General features: G+C 40.7%; 1 protein-coding gene across 1 annotated transcript in view; it reads left to right on the plus strand.

Moving 5' to 3' along the window:
• The first annotated feature begins 1,519 nt into the window (after positions 1–1,519).
• The window catches only part of LOC141111097 (5-hydroxytryptamine receptor 3A-like), a 50,098-nt gene continuing 27,919 nt past the window's right edge, over positions 1,520–23,698 (plus strand). Inside the window, exons 1-4 of the mRNA XM_073603105.1 lie at positions 1,520–1,928; positions 2,754–2,914; positions 7,494–7,538; positions 12,470–12,579. Of these exons, the coding sequence (XP_073459206.1) occupies positions 1,874–1,928; positions 2,754–2,914; positions 7,494–7,538; positions 12,470–12,579 (371 nt within the window). The 5' untranslated portion in view covers positions 1,520–1,873. The remainder of the gene's footprint in view (positions 1,929–2,753; positions 2,915–7,493; positions 7,539–12,469; positions 12,580–23,698) is intronic.

Raw genomic sequence — 23,698 nt, forward strand, 5'->3', positions numbered from 1 at the left:
CATGCAGGGCATTGGACAAAGCACTAGGGACAAAAGGGATGTGAAATGATTTCATTAATGTAACACTGTAATCTTACAGTAATGTAATCTGTAAGATTACAGTGTACTGTATGTGTTATGAATTTTCACTTTTTTGAATTTGCCGCCAGGCTCCGCCCCCATGTGTCACGACGATCGCAGGGAAGGAAGCCCGGCACACAGGACATCGGGGCAGAGGACAGAGCCCGCAGACACAGCAGGGGGACATCGCAGGATCCTGGGGACAAGGTAAGTACACTGCACCAGGATCCTGAGATGTAATCCTGAGTGTGGCTCGGGGTTACCGCTAATGGTGCTGAAATTTAACCCCGAGCCACACTCGGGAAAACTGCCAGGGAGGTTAAAGTAGATATATACCTGAGCAAGACAAAACAAAAATGCTATTAAATTAATTTTAATATTCAAAGCGAACTGACCCAGCCATGTCTCCATGCTTTACTCTGATGAGAAATCACTTCGAAAAACACCCCCTAACTTTTCTAGAAACAGTCATCTTGAGTAAGTTTGGGCAGGTGATTCATGTATCATTTACTTCCTGCAATCCATTTGCCCTAAGCTCAGGCATGCAGGTAGGAGGGTGTGCTTAGCTAAGAAAGCCCCTCCTCTGCTTCTCCAGATGAAAAATGCCCATGAAGACCCCTGGGATGTATGACATAATTTTGGCCTAGGCCAGAAACCTTGAAGCAACTAAAGAAATGTAAAGAAAAGTTTAAACATACAAATATAATATAATTTCCTATCTGCGAAGGCTAGCAGCATAAGGATTAACCACTTGACCCCCAGACCAATTCTGACATGTCACTATTACATTGTTAGAAAAAACCCAAACATCATATATTTATTTTTAAATAGAGGCCCTAGAAAATAAAATGGTGGGTATTGTAATTTTATATGTCATATAATATAATATTTGCACAGTGTTTTTTTAAACATAAATTTTCTTGGAAAAAAATACACTTTAATAAGTTTTAGTGCACACAAACACAATAAATCATTTTTTTAATGTCCCCAGTGAGGCTAAGTGTACCACTCAACAAAAACTGACAAATATGTAAAATTCCTTTTCTTTTCAAGTGGTTTGGAAACTACTGTCATAGGTAAGGGGCTATCTTTGAAACAGGATCATAGACAGTAATAAGAACTTCTAAACTTTCTTTATTCAAAAATAAAAAAAAAAGCTGGAGTTTTTTTTTTTTTTTTACAGGTAGTGAATGAACAGAATGTGGGAGTTTTTTTTGTATCCTATTTGTCCAGCTTTGTATCCTACAAAAACAAAGTGCAAATTTTTCAGGCTTACGTTTTATTTTTCATTTAGAACATTACTACAAGCCATTATTGCATTTACATCACAAAGTACTTACATTTGTAGATTGGCGGAAGATGCTTTTAAATTTCATCTAATTGAAAACCACTCTGAGTGATTACAATCAAGTGAACCTAAAGGTGCCAATGATGAGTAGGGAGGGGTTGAGTCATTACAGGGTAACATTTTTCAGAAGAGAGAAATTATGTCTGTGGTTGAGGTATATATATGAAAGGACAGGACACAATACGATTAGCAAAGGGGAAAGGAATAAGATGTGAACAGGTAAAGAAAAGTGAGCAGGTAAAGAAGAGAAAACACAAATTAAGGCAAGAAATGTTTTTTTTTTAATGGCTTTTAAAGAACAGAATATATTTATAACAATCATCGTAATGAAGGGTTATTAAGGTTTTCAGGAGAGAGCAAAGGGATCAATTCCGAAATAACAGACCCAGGATCCAGAAGAACAACAAAAAAAATTAATCAATCACTCAAACGTATACCGAAATTAATTGATTCTTTAAAGCAAGAATGGCCTGGATGTACTCCACTCTATTTACTATATGTCTTTTCATAGCCTGCGGGGGTAAGTACTTTTTAAATATGTATGTGTATACATTATGTAATTGCACATTTGTGTGGGAGAGACAGACTGGTTAAAATATATTGGCCTGAGCATGTGGAATGTCCATCTTTGTTTATCTGACAAATCTATCTATCTTATCTATCTTATCTATCTTATTTATCTTATCTATCTTATCTATCTTATTTATCTTATCTATCTTATCTATCTCAACATCCAGTGCAGTTTTTTTTTTTTTTTTTGGAAGAGGCCTGATGTTTGCCAACAAACTGCTTTATTTTTTATTTTAAGTATAGTATTTATAGGTAAATAAAATTTGTTGGAACTAATATTAAGCACTAAAACTCTCAGCGCCTTTAAATTGATTTGTTTCCCCTATCATTGGCTATTTGCAAATTTCAGAAATGACCATTCTTCAGGTGCTTTGCATATTTTATACAGTTCTCCTGATTTGATTTTCAATATATCTACCAGAGTTCTGTGTATGTGTATTTGTTGTCATATTTGCTGAAGTAGTTTATACACAGAGATTATTTCTCTAAATTAGGCCGTTTGCTTGTAAGGGAATTTTCTCTTAAGTTAGTGAATGAGGTAAAGCTTTGCTGACTTCCATCATTTTAATCATATGCAAGCAAAAAAAAAAAAAAATGTTTTTTTGTCCTTTCTTGTGATTGGGTTTTCTTTGCCAACTAAATTTCCAGCCTATTCACTAAGCTAGGATGAAAATTCCTTTGCAAAGTAATCAGCCTAATAGTCTTTAGTAAATCAACCCCTTAGACTGCAAATCGTTTATTTTGTTTGCTATAATATATGATGCCTTTATGCAAGGCCAGAGAATAGAAGAGAAGATAAAAATGAAGAACGCAACTTATGGAAGGCTTGCTAATTATTTGATGGATGGATACAACAAGGCCGTAAGGCCTGTGCTAAATTGGAAGCAAAAAACCACTGTGGAGTTAGATGTCACTTTGTATGTCCTCTTGAATGTGGTAAGAAAATAATTTCCATTAATTAATTGTACTTTCCTATTCTCATATTTTCTTTATGCTTTTACTTGCAAATATGTCCTTTCAGTATGACACAAGGAAATAAAGAGCCAACCACTAGATAGGAACGAAGCCATAGGTATTTAAATGTTCTGAGTATGCTTAGAAAAGCTGCTACCTTAACATAACATATCAAAATGTATTTAAAATGAGAGGAAACTCATTTGAAAAATGTACACAGGAAAAGCCACCAAATTAGACCACACACATTCTTTCCAGTTCAAAAGTTCATAACTGACTAACTTTGAATTCAATATGAAATAAAGAAAACAGAAGCTGATTACACAAATAATGACAACAGTTTGCATTGCACAAGTTTTAATTTGTGTTTCATTTCAAATGTCAAAAGACTATCAGTTTTATACATGTTTACGAAACACTGAATATGTTCAATGCAGTTACAACACTATTCATAGTTCATAATACACACATACACTATATTGTCATAAGTATTGGGACGCCTGCCTTTACACACAAATTAACTTTAATAGCATCCCAGTCTTAGCCCGTAGGGTTCAACGTTGAGTTGGCCCACTCTTTGTAGCTCTAACAGCTTCAACCCTTCTGGGAAGGCTGTCCACAAGGTTTAGGAGTGTGTCCATGGGAATGTTTGATAATTCTTCCAGAAGTGCATTTGTGAGGTCAGGCACTGATGTTGGACAAGAATCAGTCCGGTCGAAATGTCTGCTTGTGTGTACGTGGCATTATTCATCTCAAAGGTGTTCTATCAGGTTGAGGTCAGATCAGTCAAGTTCCCCCTCCATAAACTCGCTCATCCATGTCTTTATGGACCTTGCTTTGTGCACGGTGGTGCAGTCATGTTGGAACAGGAAGGTGCAATCCCCAAACTGTTCTCGCAAAGTTGGCAGCATGAAATTGTCCAAAATGTCTTGATATGCTGACGCCTTAAGAGTTTGCTTTGCTGGAACTAAGGGGCCAAGCCCAACCCCTGAAACACAACCCCACACCATTATCCCCCCTTTATTAAACTTTACACATGGCACAATGCAGGTAGGTAAGTACCGTTCTCCTGGCAATCACCAAACAAATCCCCCTTTCACCAAATGATTTGGACCAGTGCACAAACAAGGTCCATAAAGACATGGATGAGCGAGTTTGGGGTGGAGGAACTTGACTGGCCTGCACAGAGTCCGGACCCCAACCCGATAGAACACCTTTGGGATGAATTAGAATGGAGACTGTGAGCCAAGCCTTCTCGTCCAACATCAGTGCCTGACCTCACAAATGTGCTTCTAAAAGAATGGTCAAACATTCCCATGGACACACTCCTAAACCTTGTAGACAGCCTCCACAGAAGAGTTGAAGCTTATATAGCATCAAAGGGGCAACTCAATATTGAACCTTATGGACTAAGACTGGGATGCCGTTAAAATTCATGTGCGTGTAAAGGCAGGTTTCCCAATACTTATGGCAATATAGTGTAGTTCATAATATGTACATTTTGTAACATTAAAATAAATCAAATGTTTTCTAACTTAACATACTGACAATTAGATAAGTGTATTGGGGGTTATTATTTTATTTAAAGGGTCAGTTCACTTTTACCAAAAAACTGCCTATGCAGATAAGGGATGCCTTAAAACAAACTGTACAGCTTTGACCTAAATTGAATAATGCCATTTACATACTTCACAAAGCCTGACTTGGAGACTTCCATGACATTGTACCAGACATACTGTATATTGCCTCTATGCCCTGACTTGCGTTTGGATTTTGAGCTTGGGCAAACTGTCTTACTTCTCAAATAGCACCCAACTAATGTTCTTCATTGGATAGTTACAGGGTTTAAGAGTTTCTCTCTTGGCAACACTGACTTTCAGTGCAACTGTCTGGTATCTGACATAAGTAGAGTGTAAAGAGCAGGGAAGGGTACCAATGAAGAAGTACCGGGAGCTGAACATCTCACTAAACCCTCATATAAACAGTGAAAGCAGCCTCAGGCTAGATTCCATCCAACCCCAATATGTTTTGCCCTGCCCATGGGGCTTAGTCATGTGTTTCCCAATACTAACCCCTGTAAGCAGGGCAAAACATGTTGGGGACTTAGCTTTGGATTGAGTCTAGGCTGAGGCAGTGCCGTACAGCAAACATTGCCTGGACGGGAAGGGGAGTAAATCTTCTGGAGTGGTTAAATGAAGTCTCAAGCCGCAATGAAATCGGCATTGCAAATCGCACTGATGTGCTGCACTGAGGTACTGCTGCCTCTGACTTCAAACGATTTGTGTTGAGAGATGTGAGTTAGAGTTGGTGATGTCTCTACCTCTCTGCTTACTGTTCTCCTTGTGGTAGAGGAAGCTGGATCTGAGAATCTGCAGTGCAAGGATTTCTCTGCTTCTTATTGTATTCTGGGAATCTTTTTTTCCGTACTTCTCCTGTTACTGCTTCCTGAATATTACCTCACCTATCATCAGATCGCCATTGATCAGGGGGGGCAGTCCTCCTTAAAATGGCATAACTTCTTTTATATCTATGTTACATTTAAAAGTAAAAAAAGCTCCTGCTCCAAACCCTCTTCCATATAACAGTCAACAGGGATGCAAAGTTGGTCCTATTGCATTGCCCGATTCCTGGCCTATACACATCCCAGCATAAGCTGGCTACTTTATCTTTTTATTTCTGCTAAACGGACCATAGACCAGTCCTGGAAGACCTCACACGTTGCCTTTCAAGGGGTGAAGTCACGTAAGACTGCCTTGATGCTCCATGGGCAGATGTCTAGCATCGTGGACGACTCACACCCCAAATGCCTCAAAGTCTGGAAACCTTGGATTTCCTATGAGTTTCCCTCACTCCAACTGGCTTGTTCGGGCCTTCTCTGACTGCTTCCGGCGGCGTATCTGAGTCTGAGTTCTTTTTCCTTCCTTTTTCTCCTTCCTTCTCTAGACTCTGTCTTTTCTTACTCCCTCCCTCTTACCTTCTTTCTGGTTCTTCTTTCTTCTTGTTCTTACAGACTCCAGAAAAATCAAAAAAGGACTGCGCTAAAACACATATTGAACACCATACATGGTTATGTGAATAATAAAAAAACAGCAATCAATCAAATATTCGAAGGTGAATGAAAACCATACAGTAGGAATAAATGAATAATAGGGTGAACCGAATGAGACACAAATGGTAACAATGAAATTGCCAAAAATATATCCAAGGGAATGGTGAAAATGTTCAAAGAAAATGAGTCCCTGGAGCCGGAGCTAATAGAGGGTGATCAAACGGTTAAACACTCAGCACCCAGTGAGAAATCCTCCACCTTATAGGATGTATGCTTACCAGAGGTAAGCTGGATAATAGCTTATCTTAGGATATCCACACGGGGGACACAGCTCTATGGACCTCCTCACAGGAAAGGGGTAGGCAGGAACTCTCTAGAACAAATGCTCTCTGCATGCGTAGGAGAGCCGAGGCCCGTGAACCCAGAAGGAAGGCTAGGGAAGGAGGTTCCCTTGGTATGCTGTCTGAGGTCCGGTTCTAGAGAGTTCCTGCCTACCCCTTTCCTGTGAGGAGGTCCATAGAGCTGTGTCCCCCGTGTGGATATCCTAAGATAAGCTATTATCCAGCTTACCTCTGGTAAGCATACATCCTATAAGGTGGAGGATTTCTCACTGGGTGCTGAGTGTTTAACCGTTTGATCACCCTCTATTAGCTCCGGCTCCAGGGACTCATTTTCTTTGAACATTTTCACCATTCCCTTGGATATATTTTTGGCAATTTCATTGTTACCATTTGTGTCTCATTCGGTTCACCCTATTATTCATTTATTCCTACTGTATGGTTTTCATTCACCTTCGAATATTTGATTGATTGCTGTTTTTTTATTATTCACATAACCATGTATGGTGTTCAATATGTGTTTTAGCGCAGTCCTTTTTTGATTTTTCTTTATATGTTTGAGTGCACGCCTCACTCTAGGACTGCAGCTTGCTTTATTCTACCAATCACTAGTAGCACAACCTTTATGTTAGCGCGGTATTGTTTATGTTTTATTTTGTCTTACAGACTCCATCCTTTGGGGTTGGTCTCAGGAAAGGGACCACCCCTGGGAGGACTGTGAGTAGGTTGTGGTGTATGGCCTTTTCCCCTTCCCTTTCTATTTCCCCCTTATTATCCTTCAATATCATTCTAATCGCAAGAAGGTATCACTATGATTGTTATGTTTGTATTCCTTTTGGAGTCCTCTGTAATTCCTGATCATTCCCCTCCGAGGGTGACCTTAATGCTTGTTTTTGATTTCTTACATTGTGGCTTAAACCAATAAATACATTGAAACAGAAAAGTTAAAAAGCACACATTTGTAACAGTTGTCTTTTAAAACTTTTTTGATTTAAATAAAAGGTTCTATTTTAAAATCATTAATTTCATATGCATTGCAAATAGATTTGAATTAAAGACCTGAACAAATACACTATACATGCTTTTAATCAACTTACCTGCATTTCCTTTTTCTGCTTTGTAAAATGTTGTGTTATGTTATTATCTTTGTCATCAATAATAATTATTTTACTAGGATGAAAAAAATCAAATAATCTCCACTTACCTCTGGTTTAATCAGGTAAGGCCATTTACTGTATCTTCTTAACTTTAACTTTCCGGGCATGTAAAAACACCAGTAACGTCATAGTGCTTCTGTTAACACACTGAGGTTGGTTTACTAAAAGAGTTCAGAATCTTCACTCAGTAGATGGTGTGAATATTCACTTCAATTATTCAGTTATGCAAAAAGCAAATTCCTTAGAAATAGTCAGTTCTGCTAAAGGGGAGGCCAAGGGTGTACTTATGTTTTTCATGGTTCACTATTATCGTTTTTACTATTAGTTACTATTAACTGTTAATATTTTTGTTAAATAAATGATTGAAAAGGCAATTTTCTTTGTTTTTTATTCAAATATATCACCTTTATCTGTATTGAATTGAACTATGATCTAATGTTTGCTTGGTGAAATATGTTAAAAAAGGCCACACCTTCCATGGAGCGTACTTACTTTTTCACATGACTGTATACAATCCTTGTCAGTGCATATAACCAATTATATCTAAAATCAACTGGGGAAATTAAATATAAAATATTATAATATATTTTAAATATAAAATGTAAATGGCAAATTGGATTCCCTAAATGTCAAAGTTCACTTTTTAGGAAAACATAATAAATGGGCATATTTATGCAGGTTAAAAAATTGTAAATGTATTATTTTTCCTACAGGAGGCTGCAAAGCATTGCACCTGCGAACAGTTGATTGCAGGTGCAATGTCAGGCTGTTACGTGGGGCAAAAATTACAAAGCACAAGCACTGTGCTGTATAACATGCTTTAAGGGAACAGGATCAATATATATATATTTTTTTTAGGTTAACAAACGCTTTAAGGACCAGAAGGTTTTACCCACTTCCTGACCAGGCCATTTTTTTACGATACGATACTGCGTTACTTTAACTGACAATTAAGCGGTCGTGCGACACTGCACCCAAATAAAACTGATGTCTTTTTTTTCCCCACAAATAGAACTTTTATTTGTTGGTATTTGATCACCTCTGCGTTTTTTATTTTTTGCGCTATAAACAAAAACAGAGTGACAATTTTGAAAAAAACACAATATTTTTTACTTTCTGCTATAAAACATAAAAAAATTAAAAAAAATTAATTTCTTCATCAATTTAGGCAAATATGTATTCTGCTACATATTTTTGGTAAAAAAAATCCCAATAAGTGTATATTGATTGGTTTGCGCAAAAAAGTTATAGCGTCTACAAACTATGGGATATTTTTATGGAATTTTGTATTTATTTATTTATTTTTTTTTTTACTAGTAATGGCAGCGATAAGCGATTTTTAGCGGGACTGCAACATTGCGGCGGACAAATATGACACTAAGTGACACCTTTTTGGGAACCGGTGACATTATTACAGTGATCAGTGCTAAAAATATGCACTGTTACTGTAACACCAGGGGCGATCAAGGGGTTAAGTGTGTTCCCTTGGAGTGTTTTCTAATTTTTCTGTGTGGGGGATAGACTGACTGGGACAACACAGAGATCCGTGTTCCTGCTCAGAATGACAATCTGATTTCTTTACATAGGCAGATTGCCATTCTGCCTCTGTGGTGGCTGGCGGACATCGCGTCCCCCTTTGGCCAATCGGCACATGCGCACCCACGTGGGCCAGTGCATGAAGCGACATACAGGTACGTTGTTTCGTGCAGCCGTGCCACCTTGCCGCAGCAAATCTGCGGCGTGCGGTCAGAAAGCAGTTAAATGTGTTCACAGTACGCCCCTGACAATTTGAGTAATTAGCATTAAACAAATTTGCAGACTGAGAATTTGATAGTGTGATCCAATCTTCTTCTGTAGGACAAGAGAATTCATTTTGTCAGAAAACATCTCAAATTTGTACAATTGCCTTATGAAATATAATATGGATCTGTGGTGAGCTGAATGTTGGAATTTATTGAGAATTTAGGATGCTTTTTCATGTAGAATACGTAAAACAACTAGATTCTGAATAATAATTTCCCACATGTAGGAATTCACTACTAAATATGAATTTTTGAGATTTACCTTGTCAAAATTTACTGCTGTGCGAGGGGCGTCCCAAAAGTTAATGGAAGGAATGACCTGAAACAGACATCAAACTTTATCACCGCACCAAGCCACTCTTCCTGTAACCTTTTGGGACGCCCCTCATAGAAAACCATTTACTGCCAGTTTTGGGTATAAAGTTTTTTCTGAACTCATTCAATGGTCTGCTAGCATATTTACCCACTTGCCGCCCGGGGGCGCGCATCGTGGTGATCGTTGTTGCAGCGTGTCAGTCTAACACACCTCAACTCTGACAGAGACTCTTTATCACGTGATCAGTCCTGTCCAATCACGGCTGATCAAGATGTAAGCAGGAAGAGCTGTTTATTGGCTTTTCCTCACTCGGTCTGACAGATGCGGGTAGAGGAGAGCCGATCGGCTGCTCCTCTGACAGGGGGGTCTGCGCTAATTGTTTATCAGAGCAGCCCCCCTCAGATGCCCACCCAGGACCACCAGGGATGGCCACCACTGATGACCACCAGGGATGGCATTCCTGGTGGCCATGGGTGGCAATGTGTGCCCACATATGATGCCAATGTGTGCCCACACATGATGCCAATCAGTGCCCACCAGCAATACCTGCCAGTGCCTCCTAGTCAGTGATGCCAATCAGTGGCATCTATCAGTGTCACTCAGTGCCACTCATCAGTGTCCATCAGTGCCACTTATCAGTGACCATCCATGCCCATCAGTGCCCTCCTATCAGTGGCCATCAGTGCCACCCATAAGTACCCATCAATGCCGCCTTTTAGTGCCCATTTGTGTCACCTATGAGTGCCCATCTGTGCCGCCTATGAGTGCCCATCAGTGCTGCATATCAGTGCCCATCAGTGCTGCCTATCAGTGTCGCATATCAGTGCCCATCATCAGTGCCACCCCATCAGTGCCACCTCATTGGTGCCACCTCATCCGTGCTCATCAGTGCCACCTTATCAGTGCCCGGAAGTGCAGCCTCATCAGTGCCCATCATTGAAGGAAAAAACGTACTTATTTACAAAATTTTATAAGAAATTTTTTCATAGGAAAAACTTATTTTTTTTCAAAATTTTCGGTCTTTTTTTTATTTGTTTAGCAAAAAATAAAAACCGCAGAGGTGATCAAATACCACCAAAAAAAAGCTCTATTTGTGGGAATAAAATGATAAAAATGTTGTTTGGGTACAGTGGAGCATGACCGCCCAATTGTCATTTAAAAAGAGACAGCGCTGAAAGCTGAAAATTGGCTTGGGCAGGTAGGGGGGAAAGTGCCTTGTATTGAAGTGGTTAAATAGGGTATTCCAGTAGGCGCAACTACACTATATTGCCAAAAGTACTGGGACACCGCTCCAAATCATTGGATTCAGGTGTTCCAATCACCTCCATGGCCACAGGTGTATACAATCAAGCACCTAGGCATGCAGACTGCTTCTACAAACATTTGGGAAAGAATGGTTCGCTCTCAGGAGCTAAGTGAATTCAAGCGTGGTACCGCAATAGGTTGCCACCTGTGCTACTAAATATTCTATGGTCAACTGTTAGTGGTGTTATAACAAAGTGGAAGCAACTGGGTACAATAGCAACTCAGACACATGCTGAAGCTCACAGTGCACAGAAGTCGCCAACTGTCTGCAGAGTCAATAGTTAGTACAGACCTCCAAACTTTAGGTGGCCTTCATATTAGCACAACAGTGGGTAGAGAGCTTCATGGAATGGGTTTCCTTGGCCGAGCAGCGGCATCCAAGCCTTGCATCAACAAGTGCAATGCAAAGCGTTGCATGCAGTGGTGTAAAGCACGCCGCCACTGCACTCTAGAGCATATTTGGGGGGCACACCCTAAAATGCTTTTAAATTCAAGATGGTGCTGCTAAAAGACCAACACACAGTACAAAACAGATTACAGCGCACACATTCAAGAATGACATTTATCCTGCAAGACTAATTAAAAACACCTGAACATATTAAAAAAAATAAGTGGGTTTAGTCACCCTATATGGTCATATAGTGCTAAGCCCACTTACTGTGACAAAGTACCCCGATTAGTGGGTCCTACCCTAGTAATAGAATAAAAGATCCTGCATCTCAACCATGAGAGCGAAACTCCTCTATGTGGGAGAACTGAAGAGATTCCTTCTATACTTGCTTGCCTGCATTGTGCCAAGTGTAAAGTTTGGTGAAGGGGGATTATGGTGTGGGGTTGTTTTTCAGGGGTTAGGCTTCTCCCCTTAGTTTCCAGTGAAGGGAAATCTTAAGGTGTTAGCATACCAAGACATTTTGGACAATTTCATTCTCCCAACTTTGTGGGAACAATTTGGGGATGGCCCCTTCCCGTTCCAAGATGACTGCGCACCAGTACACAAAGCAAGGTCCATAAAGACATGGATGAGGGGATTTGGGGTGGAGTAACTTGACTACCTTGCACAGAGTCCTGACCTCAACCCGATAGAACACCTTTGGGGTGAATTGGAGTGGAGACTGCGAGCCAGGCCTTCTTGTCCAACATGAGTGCCTGACCTCACAAGAATGTGCAAACATTCCCATAGACACACTCCTAAACCTTGTGGACAGCCTTCCCAGAAGAGTTGAAGCTGTTATAGCTGCAAAGGGTGGACCAACTCAATATTGAATCCTACGGATTAAGACTGGGATGCCATTAAAGTTCATGTGCGTGTAAAGGAACTAATACTTTTGGCAATATAATGTATTTTAAGGGATCGGAGACCTCAGAACACATTTTCTCCAAATAGAAAGCCTTGCAATGAGTTATGGGAATAATGCATTTTAAACTTATATTTTTGTAAACAGAAGCAATGCAGTTTGCAGTTTTTTTTTGAACATCATTCTAATCAATTTACTTCTGCATACATATAAGAAGAAATAAGATTATAGTTTACATCACTTTATTTTACAATGTCTCCTTTTATGCCTGCTAGAGCTGGGTGGATGAATTTCTCTCATGGGAGCCTATGCAATTTGACAATGTGACTAAAATTTCCATTCCTGCACACCACGTCTGGCAGCCAGATACTACAATTACTGAATCGTAAGTATACATTTTTTGTTTAACGTGTATTTTCTAGGCAAAAAAACTTTTGTTGGGTTTGGATAGAGTGGAGGAGGATTAAACTCTCTGTTAAGTTTTTATTGCTGTCTGATTCATTACTCTAATGCCGCGTACACACGATCGGACATTCCGACAACAAAATTCATGTTTTCTTTCCAATGGATGTTGGCTCAAACTTGTCTCGCATACACACGGTCACACAAATGTTGTCGTAAATTCCGAACATCAAGAACACGGTGACGTACAACACGTACGAGTCGAGAAAAATGAAGTTCAATAGCCAGTACGGCTCTTCTGCTTGATTCCGAGCATGTGTGGAACTTTTTACGTCGGAATTGTGTACACACGATCGAAACTTCCAACAACGGATTTTGTTGTCGGAAAATTTGAGATCCAGATCTCAAATTTTTTTTGTCAGAAATTCCGATGGAAAATGTCCGATGGAGCCTACACACGGTCATAATTTCCGACAACAGGCTCCCATCAAACATTTGTTGTCGTAAATTACGACCGTGTGTACGTGGCATATTTGTACTGGTGACCATTGCCACCAAATTACGAAAGTCAGTGGAAATGCAAAATGTTACCTCTTAGAGCAAGAGATAAGGGAAACTCTACCAATGAGGACACCTGTTATGGGGACAATTAAGATTGGAATCCACTTCAGTTCAGGAGATTTCCTCTAACTTCTTGTTTATTTCTGGGAGAGGAGGTGAAGGAATATTTTCCCAATAGTACAAAGACAAATTTTTTAATTTACGAATTTTCGAATTTACAAATATTCGGAAAAATTAGTTAAATGAGTTTTTGTTCATTCGGATGTTTCCGAATTAATGAATTTGTCTAAATTAGTTAAAAACTAATTTGGAACAAAATGAATTGCACATGCCTATTTCACATCCTTACCGCTCTGACAGTAAAGAACCCTCTACGCAGTTTAAGGTTGAACCGCTTTAAGGTGTTCCTTAAAGCAGAACTAAACTGTGTCTGAGCTCAACAAACTGAAAACGCTATTTAATTCATTTTCAATATCCAAAGCTAGACATGTGCAGATTCAGAAAATTTGTTTAGATTAGTTTAAATAATTTTGTTTAGTTAAATTTCTTTTCGGAAATTGTTTCCTTTATTCGGTTTCAGAATTCGATTAAAAAATTTGGCATTCAAATTTGAATCGGCATTCAAATTCGAATCAGCATATTGCTTTTATTTGAAATTTGAATTTCGGAAGATTTCATTGTATTCTATTGTTTTTTCTATTCAATTCTGTTATATTCTAGTCTCTTATTTTCTTTTATATTTTTTTCTATTCTCTTCTGTTCTATTCTTTTCTATTCAATTCTAATCTATTATATTCAAATTTGACATTATTTTATTAGAAATTCAAATTTTGGAAGATGGTTATATTCTTTCTATTTCATTCTATTCTATTTTATTTTATTCTAATGTTTTTCCTTATCTATTCTTCTCTATTCTATTCTAACTAGCCTATTAAAATTTGAATTTTGGAAGACGGTTATATTCTATTTTATTGGATTGTATTCTATTGTTTTTTTCCTATTCTATGCTTTAATTTTCTATTCTGCTCTATTCTATTCTTTTTTATTCTAATTGATTCTATTAAAATTGTAAAGTATTCTATTAGAAATATAAATTTCAATTCTTTTCTATTCCAATCTGTTCTGTTTAAAATTAGAATTTTGGATAGGGATGAGGCGAACACCCCCCGGTTCGCTTCACACCAGAACATGCGAACAGGCAAATAGTGCCCATTTTAACCACTTAAGGACTGGCCTCGTTTTGGATTTTTAGGTGTTTACATGTTTAAAACAGGTTTTTTTGCTAGAAAATTACTTAGAACCCCCAAACATTATATATGGTTTTTCTTCTAACACCCTAGAGAATAAAATGGCGGTCATTGCAATACTTTTTTTTGCACCTTATTTGCGCACTTTTTTTGGAAAAAATTCACTTTTTTGAATAAAAAAATAAGACAACAGTAAAGTTAGCCCAATTTTTTTTATATTGTGAAATATAATGTTACGCCAAGTAAATTGATACCCAACATGTCACGCTTGAAAATTGCGCCCGTTCGTGGAATGGCGTCAAACTTTTACCCTCAAAAATCTCCATAGGCGACGTTTAAAAAATTCTACAGGTTGCATATTTTGCGGTACAGAGGAGGTCTAGGGCTAGAATTATTGCTCTCGCTCTACCGGTCGCAGCAATACCTCACATGTGTGGTTTGACCACCGTTTTCATATGTGGGAGCTACTCGCGTATGCGATCGCTTCTGCGCGTGAGCTCGTCGGGACGGGGGGTTTTAAAAATTTTTTTTTATTTTTATTATTTATTTTATATTATTTTATTTATTTTTACACTGTTTTAAAAAAAATAAATTGTGTCACTTTTATTCCTTTTACAAGGAATGTAAACATCCCTTGTAATAGAAAAAAGCATGACAGGACCTCTTAAATATGAGATCTGGGGTCAAAAAGACCTCAGATCTCATATTTACACTTAAATGCAATAAAAAAAAGAGTAATTAAAAAAATGACATTTGAAAAAATGTGCCTTTAAGAGGCGTGGACGGAAGTGACGCTTTGGCGTCGCTTCCGCCCAGCAGTGTCATGGAGACGAGTGGGCGCCATCTTAGCCTCACTCGTCTCCAGACACAGGACGGAGACAGACGCGATCGCCTCCGCCGCTACCGAGGGCTCCCGTAAGCGGCGGAGGGCACTGGATCACGGCGGGAGAGGGGGGCCCCTCTCCCGCCACCGATAAATGTGATCTCGCGGTGAATCCGCCGCAGCGACCACTTTTATCTGAAAGTCGGACGCCGCATGAAAACGAGGATACCGGGGTTATGGCAGCTAGCTGCTACCATAACAACGATATCCCCGTTCAAAGTTTGGACGTACATCGTCGTGCGACGGTCAGTCAGTGATTAAAGGCTTATATGCAAGTTATTGCCATAAAAAGTGTAAGGGGACCTGGGTCCTGCCCCAGGGGACATGCATCAATGCAAAAAAAAAGTTTTTAAAATGACCGTTTTTCAGGAGCAGTGATTTTAACATTTCTTAAAATGAAACAATAAAAATGAAATATTTCTTTAAATATCGTACTTGGGGGTCTCCTTAGTCTACCTGTAAATTAGAGCATCTGTCTGATGTGTTTTACAGTCCCACAGCAAAATTACATTTCTAAAGGAAAATTTAAACTTGCTTGCGGCTGTAATGCATTGCCAGCACCCGGTAATATAGATAAAAATCAAGGAAAAAAAACGGAGTGCTCCACCCCCCAGTCCATACCAGGCCCTTCGGGTCTGGTATGGATATTAGGGGAACTCCAATTTAAAAAAATGTAAAATTAAAAAAAAAGTGTCGTGGAGGTCCCCCCCAAAATCCATACCAGACCCTTATCTGAGCATGCAGCTTAGAGGACAGGATGTGGGGGCAAGCTAATGCCTCCCCTCCTGAACCATGCCATGCCACAAGCTCTCAACATGAGGAGGATGCTCTGGGGAGGGCCTCATCCCCACAACCCTTGCCCAATGGTTGTGCTGGTCTGCTGGTGGGGGGCTTATCAGAATCTCAAAGTCCCCTTTAACAAAGGGGCCCCCAGATTCCGCCCCCCCTATGTGAATGTCTATCGGGTACATTGTACCCCTACCCATTCACAAAAAAAGTGTCAAAAAGTAAAAAAGACAAGACAGTTTTGGACAATTTCTGGATGGACCCGAAAAATAGAAAAAAAAAAAGCTCTGCCTCGATGGGAGGCACCCCGCTGACTGCTGTCTTTTCGCTGTGACAGCTGTTATAAAGACAAGGGCAGGGCCACCCGCTGATGTAACCGGATGACCCGCCCCCTCTGACGACACATGACATCACAGCCAAGAGACAGCAGTCGGCGGGACACCTCCCATCGAGGCAAGATGTTTCTTTTTCTTTTTTTCGGGTCCGTGGGCGCCGTGATTGAAGATGGATGGACATCGCAGGACATTTTTTTTTTATAGGAATTATCCAAAAGTGTAATTTTTACTTTTTCGACACTTTTTTGGTTAATGGGTAGGGGTACAATGTAAAGGTGGCTTAAAGATTCCGATAAGCCCCCCGCCCACAGACCCCCACAACCACTGGGCAAGGGTTGTGAGGATGAGGTCCTTGTCCCCATCAACATAGGGACAAGGAGCTTTGGGGGGACCCCGAACCACCCTCCCCCCCTATTCTGACCTGCCAGGTTGCATGTTTGTATAAGGGTCTGGTATAGATTTTGGGGGGCCTGAATTTATTTATTTTTTAGGGGGGACCCCATGCCATTTTTTTTTATTTTGGCATGGGGTTCCCCTTAACCACTTCAATACACTGTGTTATATATACTACACTGCCTGCACTGACTGAATATAGAGTCTTCACTGAATATTATTATTATTATTATACAGGATTTATATAGCGCCAACAGTTTACGCAGCGCTTTACAATATAAAAGGGAGACAATACAGTTATAATACAATAAGATACAGGAGGATTAAGGGGGCCCCGCTCAGAAGAGCTTACAATCTAATAGGGTGGGGCAGGTGGTACAAAAGGTTGTAACTGTGGGGAATGAGCTGATGGAAGTGGTAAAAGTTTAGTTAAAGACGTTATAGGCTTTCCTGAAGAGATGAGTTTTCAGGGATCGCCTGAAGGTAGCAAGAGTAGGGGATAGCCGGACAGGTGGAGGTAGCGAGTTCCAGAGGATGGGAGAGGCTCTGGAGAAATCCTGGAGACGAGCATGAGAGGAGGAGACGAGAGAGCTTGAGAGTATTAGGTCTTGAGAAGAGCGTAGAGGACGATTTGGGTGATATTTGGAGACAAGATTGGTGATGTAGCTCGGGGCAGAGTTGTGAATGGCTTTGTATGTTGTGGTTAGTATTTGGAATTTAATTCGCTGGGTGATTGGGAGCCAGCGTAGGGATTGGAGGAGAGGGTTGGCAGACACTGAGCGGTTGGTAAGGTGGATAAGTCTGGCAGCAGCATTCATGATAGACTGAAGAGAGGATAGCCTATGAAGAGGCAGGCCAATGAGAAGGGAGTTGCAATAGTCAAGGCGGTGGTTTCATTTGTTAAAAAGGGACGAATTTTAGAGATGTTACGGAGGTGAATTCTACAAACTTTTGACAACGATTGGATTTGAGGCTGAAATGACAAGTCAGAGTCTAGGATTACACCTAGTACCCTGGCGTGAGGGGAGGGACTGATGGTTGCATTATTGATTTTGATGGAAAAGTCATGGAGGGGGGCACGGGCGGGGAGGAATATTAATAGCTCAGTTTTAGAGAGATTTAGTTTAAGTAAGTGGTGCAACATCCATGCTGATATGTCAGTTAGTAAGTTAGTAATGCGAGAGGAGACTGAAGGAATGAGGTGAGGAGTAGACAGATTTGGGTGTCATCAGCGTATAAGTGATATTGGAAGCCGTGGGCGGTTATCAAGTGACCAAGGAAGGAGGTGTAGATAGAGAAGAGAAGGGGTCTTGGGGGACCCCCACAGAAAGGAGCAATGGAGAGGAGGAGACAGAGTTGTAGGTGACACTGAAGGAGAGCTGTGATAAATAGGCAGAGAACCAGGATAGAGCAGAATCTTGGAGGCCAAGGGAATGTAGTTTATTGAGAAGGAGCGGGTGGTCAACAGTATCGAAGGCCGAGGAGAGGTCAAGTAGTAGGAGTATGGAGTACTGGCTGTTGGTTTTAGCAGTTAGTAAATCGTTAGTGAGTTTTAGTAAGGCAGTTTCTGTGGAGTGCTGTGAGCAAAAGCCAGACTGTAAAGGGTCAAGAAGGTTATTTTCAATGAGGTAGGAGCTAAGACGGTTGTAGACTAAGCGTTCTAGAAGTTTAGAGGTGAATGGGAGCAATGAGATGGGTCTTAAGTTGTTCAGGTTGGTAGGGTCCAGTGAGGGCTTTTTAAGTATGGGAGTGATCTGCGCATGTTTTAGAGGAGAGGGGAAGGTGCCACTAGAGAGGGAGAGATTGAAGATGTGAGTGAGGGAGCATAGAATAGAAGAAGAGGGTGACCGTAGTAGATGTGAGGGAACAGGATCCAGGGGACAATTGGTTAGGTGGGCATCTGAGAAAAGTTTTATAACCTCTTCCGTAGTAGCTAATTCAAAAGAGGAGAGTGTTGAATGTGCTGTTAGGCAAGGTATGTTGGGTGGGGAAGATGTACGCACAGTGTAGGTATTCTCGCGAATTGCATCAATCTTGTCTTTGAAGTGATTGGCAATCTCTTGGGCAGTGAGTGAGTTAGTGGGTAGAGGGGGTGGGGGACAGGAACTGGATGACAAGGAATTAAAAAGAGAGACAAAGTAGGCTTGTTTGGCAGCATGGAGGCCTGAATTGTATTTTAGAAGGGCAGATTTATATAGGGTGAAGTCTTGCAGGCATTTGGTTTTACGCAACAGTCGTTCAAGAGCACGGCAATGTCTCTTGAGATTTCTAGTGTTGTCAGTTTGCCAGGGTTGTAATGGTTGGGGCCTGATTCTGCGTGTGGTTAGAGGAGCAAGTGCATCTAGTGATGTTGAGAGTGAACTGTTGTAGACAGAGATGGCCAGGTCAGGACAGGACAGGGGAGAGATTATGTCATATAGGTGGTCAGTAGCACAATAGAGAAGAGAAGGGTTAAAGTGGTGAAGGTTTCTACAAGTAATTGTTTGCTGCTTGGGGGGATGGGTGGTTGGAGGCAAGGATACAGTGAAAGTAATGAGGTTGTGATCACAGAGAGGAAAGGGGGTGTTGGTGAGGTTGCCAGAGAATATCTAGTCTACACTAAATGCAGAGTATATATATATATATATATATATATATATATATATATATATATATATATATATATATATATATACACACAGTGGGGACGGAAAGTACTCAGGCCCCCTTAAATTTTTCACTCTTTGTTATATTGCAGCCATTTGCTAAAATCATTTAAGTTCATTTTTTTTCCTCATTAGCATACACACAGCACCCCATATTGACAGAAAAACACAGAATTGTTGACATTTTTGCAGATTTATTAAAAAAGAAAAACTGAAATATCACATGGTCCTAAGTATTCAGACCCTTTGCTCAGTATTTAGTAGAAGCACCCTTTTGATCTAATACAGCCATCGGTCTTTTTGGAAAAAATGCAAGTTTTTCACACCTGGATTTAGGGACCCTCTGTCATTCCTCCTTGCAGATCCTCTCCAGTTCGGTCAGGTTGGATGGTAAACGTTGGTGGACAGCCATTTTTAGGTCTCTCCTAGATGCTCAATTAGATGTAAGTCAGGGCTCTGGCTGGGCCATTCAAGAACAGTCATGGAGTTGTTGTGAAGCCACCCCTTCATTATTTTAGCTGTCTGCTTAGGGTCATTGTCTTGTTGGAAGGTAAACCTTCGGCCCAGTCTGAGGTCCTAAGCACTCTGGAGAAGGTTTTCCTCCAGGATATCCCTGTAGTTGGCCGCATTCCTCTTTCCCTCGATTGCAACCAGTCATCCTGTCCCTGCAGCTGAAAAACACCCCCACAGCATGATGCTGCCACCACCATGCTTCACTGTTGGGACTGTAATGGACAGGTGATGAGCAGTGCCTGGTTTTCTCCACACATACCGCTTAGAATTAAGGCCAAAAAGTTCTATCTTGGTCTCATCAGACCAGAGAATCTTATTTCTCACCATCTTGGAGTACTTAAGGTGTTTTTTTTAGCAAACTGCATGCGGGCTTTCATGTGTCTTGCACTGATGATAGACTTCCGTCGGGCCACTCTGCCATAAAGCCCTGACTGGTGGAGGGCTGCAGTGATGGTTGACTTTCTACAACTTTCTCCCCTCTCCCGACTGCATCTCTGAAGCTCAGCCACAGTGATCTTTGGGTTCTTCTTTACCTCTCTCACCAAGGCTCTTCTCCCCCGATAGCTCAGTTTGGCCAGACGGCCAGCTCTAGGAAAGGTTCTGGTAATCCCAAACGTCTTCCATTTAAGGATTATGGAGGCCACTGTGCTCTTAGGAACCTTAAGTGCAGCAGAAATTTTTTTGTAACCTTGGCCAGATCTGGGCCTTGCCACAATTCTGTCTCTGAGCTCTTCAGGCAGTTCCTTTGACCTCATGATTCTCATTTGCTCTGACATGCAGTGTGAGCTGTAAGGTCTTATATAGACAGGTGTGTGGCTTTCCTAATCAAGTCCAATCAGTATAATTAAACACAGCTGGACTCAAATGAAGGAGTAGAACCATCTCAAGGATGATCAGCTGCAATATAACAAAGAGTAAAAAATTTAAGGGGGTCTGAATACTTTCCGTCCCCACTGTATATGTAAATATATATATATTAGACTGTGTATATATATATATACAGTATCTCACAAAAGTGAATACACCCCTCACATTTTTGTAAATATTTTAGTATATCTTTTCATGTGACAACACTGAAGAAATAACACTTTGCTACAATGTTAAGGAGTGTGTATAGCTTGTATAACAATGTAAATTTGCTGTCCCCTCAAAATAACTAACTTAACACACAGCCATTAATATCTAAATCGCTGGCAACAAAAGTGAGTACGCCCCTAAGTGAAAATGCCCAAATTGGGCCCAATTAACCATTTTCCCTCCCCGGCGTCATGTGATTCGTTAGTGTTACAAGGTCCCAGGTGTGAATGGGGAGAAGGTGTGTTAAGTTTGGTGTTATTGCTCTCACGCTCTCACTGGAAGTTCAACATGGCACCTCATGGCAAAGAACTCTCTGAGGATCTGGAAAAAAGAATTGTTGCTGTACATAAAGATGGCCTAGGCTATAAGAAGATTTCCAAGACCCTGAAACTGAGCTGCAGCCAAGACCATACAGCGGTTTAACAGGACAGGTTCCACTCAGAACAGGCCTCGCCATGGTCGACCAAAGAAGTGCTCAGCGTCATATCCAGAGGTTGTCTTTGGGAAAAACGTACGAGTCCTGCCAGCATTGCTGCAGAGGTTGAAGGGGTGGGGGGTCAGCCTGTCAGTGCTCAGACCATATGCCGCACACTGCATTGAATTGGTCTGCATGGCTGTCGTCCCAGAAGGAAGCCTCTTCTAAAGATGATGCACGAGAAAGCCCGCAAACAGTTTACTGAAGACAAGCAGACTAAGGACACAGATTACTGGAACCATGTCCTGTGGTCTGATGAGACCAAGATAAACTTATTTGGTTCAGATGTTGTCAAGCATGTGTGGTGGCAACCAGGTGAGTAGTACAAAGACTAGTGTGTCCTGCTACAGTCAAGCATGGTGGTGGGAGTGTCATGGTCTGGGGCTGCATTAGTGCTATCAGCACTGGGGAGCTACAGTACATTGAGGGAGCCATTAATGTCAACATGTACTGTGACATACTGAAGCCGAGCATTATCTTCTCCCTTCAGAGACTGGGCCGCAGGGCAGTATTCCAACATGATAACGACCCCAAACATACCTCAAAGATGACCACTGTCTTGCTAAAGAAGCTGAGGGTAAAGGTGATGGACTGGCCAAGCATGATGTCTCCAGACCTAAACCCTATTGAGTATCTGTGGGGCATCTTCAAAGGGAAGGTGGAGGAGTGTAAGATCTCTAACATCCACCAGCTCCATGATGTCGTCATGGAGGAGTGGAAGAGAACTCCAGTGGCAACCTGTGAAGCTCTGGTGAACACCATGCCCAAGAGCATTAGGTAGTGCTGGAAAATAATGGTGGCCACACAAAATATTGACAATTTTTGCCCAATTTGGACATTTTCACTTAGGGGTGTACTCACTTTTGTTGCCAGCGGTTTAGACATTAATGGCTGCATGTTGAGTTATTTTGAGGGGACAGCAAATTTACACTGTTATACAAGCTGTACACTCATTACTTTACATTGTAGCAAAGTGTCATTTCTTCAGTGTTGTCACACGAAAAGATATAATAAAATATTTACAAAAATGTGAGGGGTGTACTCACTTTTTTGAGATACTGTGTATATATATATATATAGATATATAGATATATATATATATATCTATATATCTATATAGATATATATCTATATAGATATATAGATATATATATATATATGTATTAAAGTGGATGTAAACCCGAATTTTTTTTTTTTTTTTATATATATCATACTGTAGAGTATAAGATTTCCTATAATTTGAGCCCAGTCTTGCCACACAGAGTTAATCCATCTGTGAGCAATCCTCTTTTATTGTTCAGTGAGAAAAATCTTGAAAAACTGAGAAAAACTTTGTCAAATCCTCCCCCTTGCTGTGAGTGACAGCCTAAGACACAGGCATTATTTTTTAATTCCCTCCCCCACTCCTTTCTTCAGCAGCTCTGCAAGGATTGGCTGTTCCACACCTCACCATGATTTGGCATGCTGAAGTCATGTGGCTACTTTCCTGTCTTTTCACTGGATGTTATAGATCATAGCAGAAGTTCAGCAGAAGTTCAGTGTAAGAAATACACAAAAAAAATGCATATTGACAAGGGAAGTGTAGAGGTGGGCGGGGAGTCTACTGACATCACGACTCCACCCACCGAGCTCCAGACAACAGACCCACCCACAGAATCTGCAGTTTTTCGGGTCTCATAACAGACAGAGGGGAGACATTTGACAGGTAAAGATACATGCAGGAGGCATAACCCCTATGGCGGTAGTTTAGAAAGGATGACATTGGGTTTACATCCACTTTATATATACTGCCTGCACGCCACTAACTAACCTGCTTGCCTAATCTAGTTTAATCTATCTCCATCCAAACACTATACACGGCCACTATGTAAGCAGTCTTATATAGTGTGGGGAGTGGACTTAGTCCCCCTGAGCCATAGGCACCCTGCCTTTGGCCAATTATGGCTCTCACAGCAGCACGCAGGTCAGGTGCATGCTTTGGCCAATCATCAGATGTCAATGCACTGCGATCTCACAGTGCATTATGGGGAGATCTGCGGCGCTCGGATTTGCCGCGAACACCCCAAATGTTTGGTTTGTTTGCAAGCAAACGAACACCCGATGTTCGAGTCGAACTTACATTCGACTCGAACATCAGGCTCATCCCTAATTTTGGACGATTGTTATATTTTTTAAATTCTATTCTAT

The sequence above is a fragment of the Aquarana catesbeiana genome, linkage group LG10, assembly GCF_042186555.1.
Source record: "Aquarana catesbeiana isolate 2022-GZ linkage group LG10, ASM4218655v1, whole genome shotgun sequence".
Classification (NCBI taxonomy): Eukaryota; Metazoa; Chordata; class Amphibia; order Anura; family Ranidae; genus Aquarana; species Aquarana catesbeiana.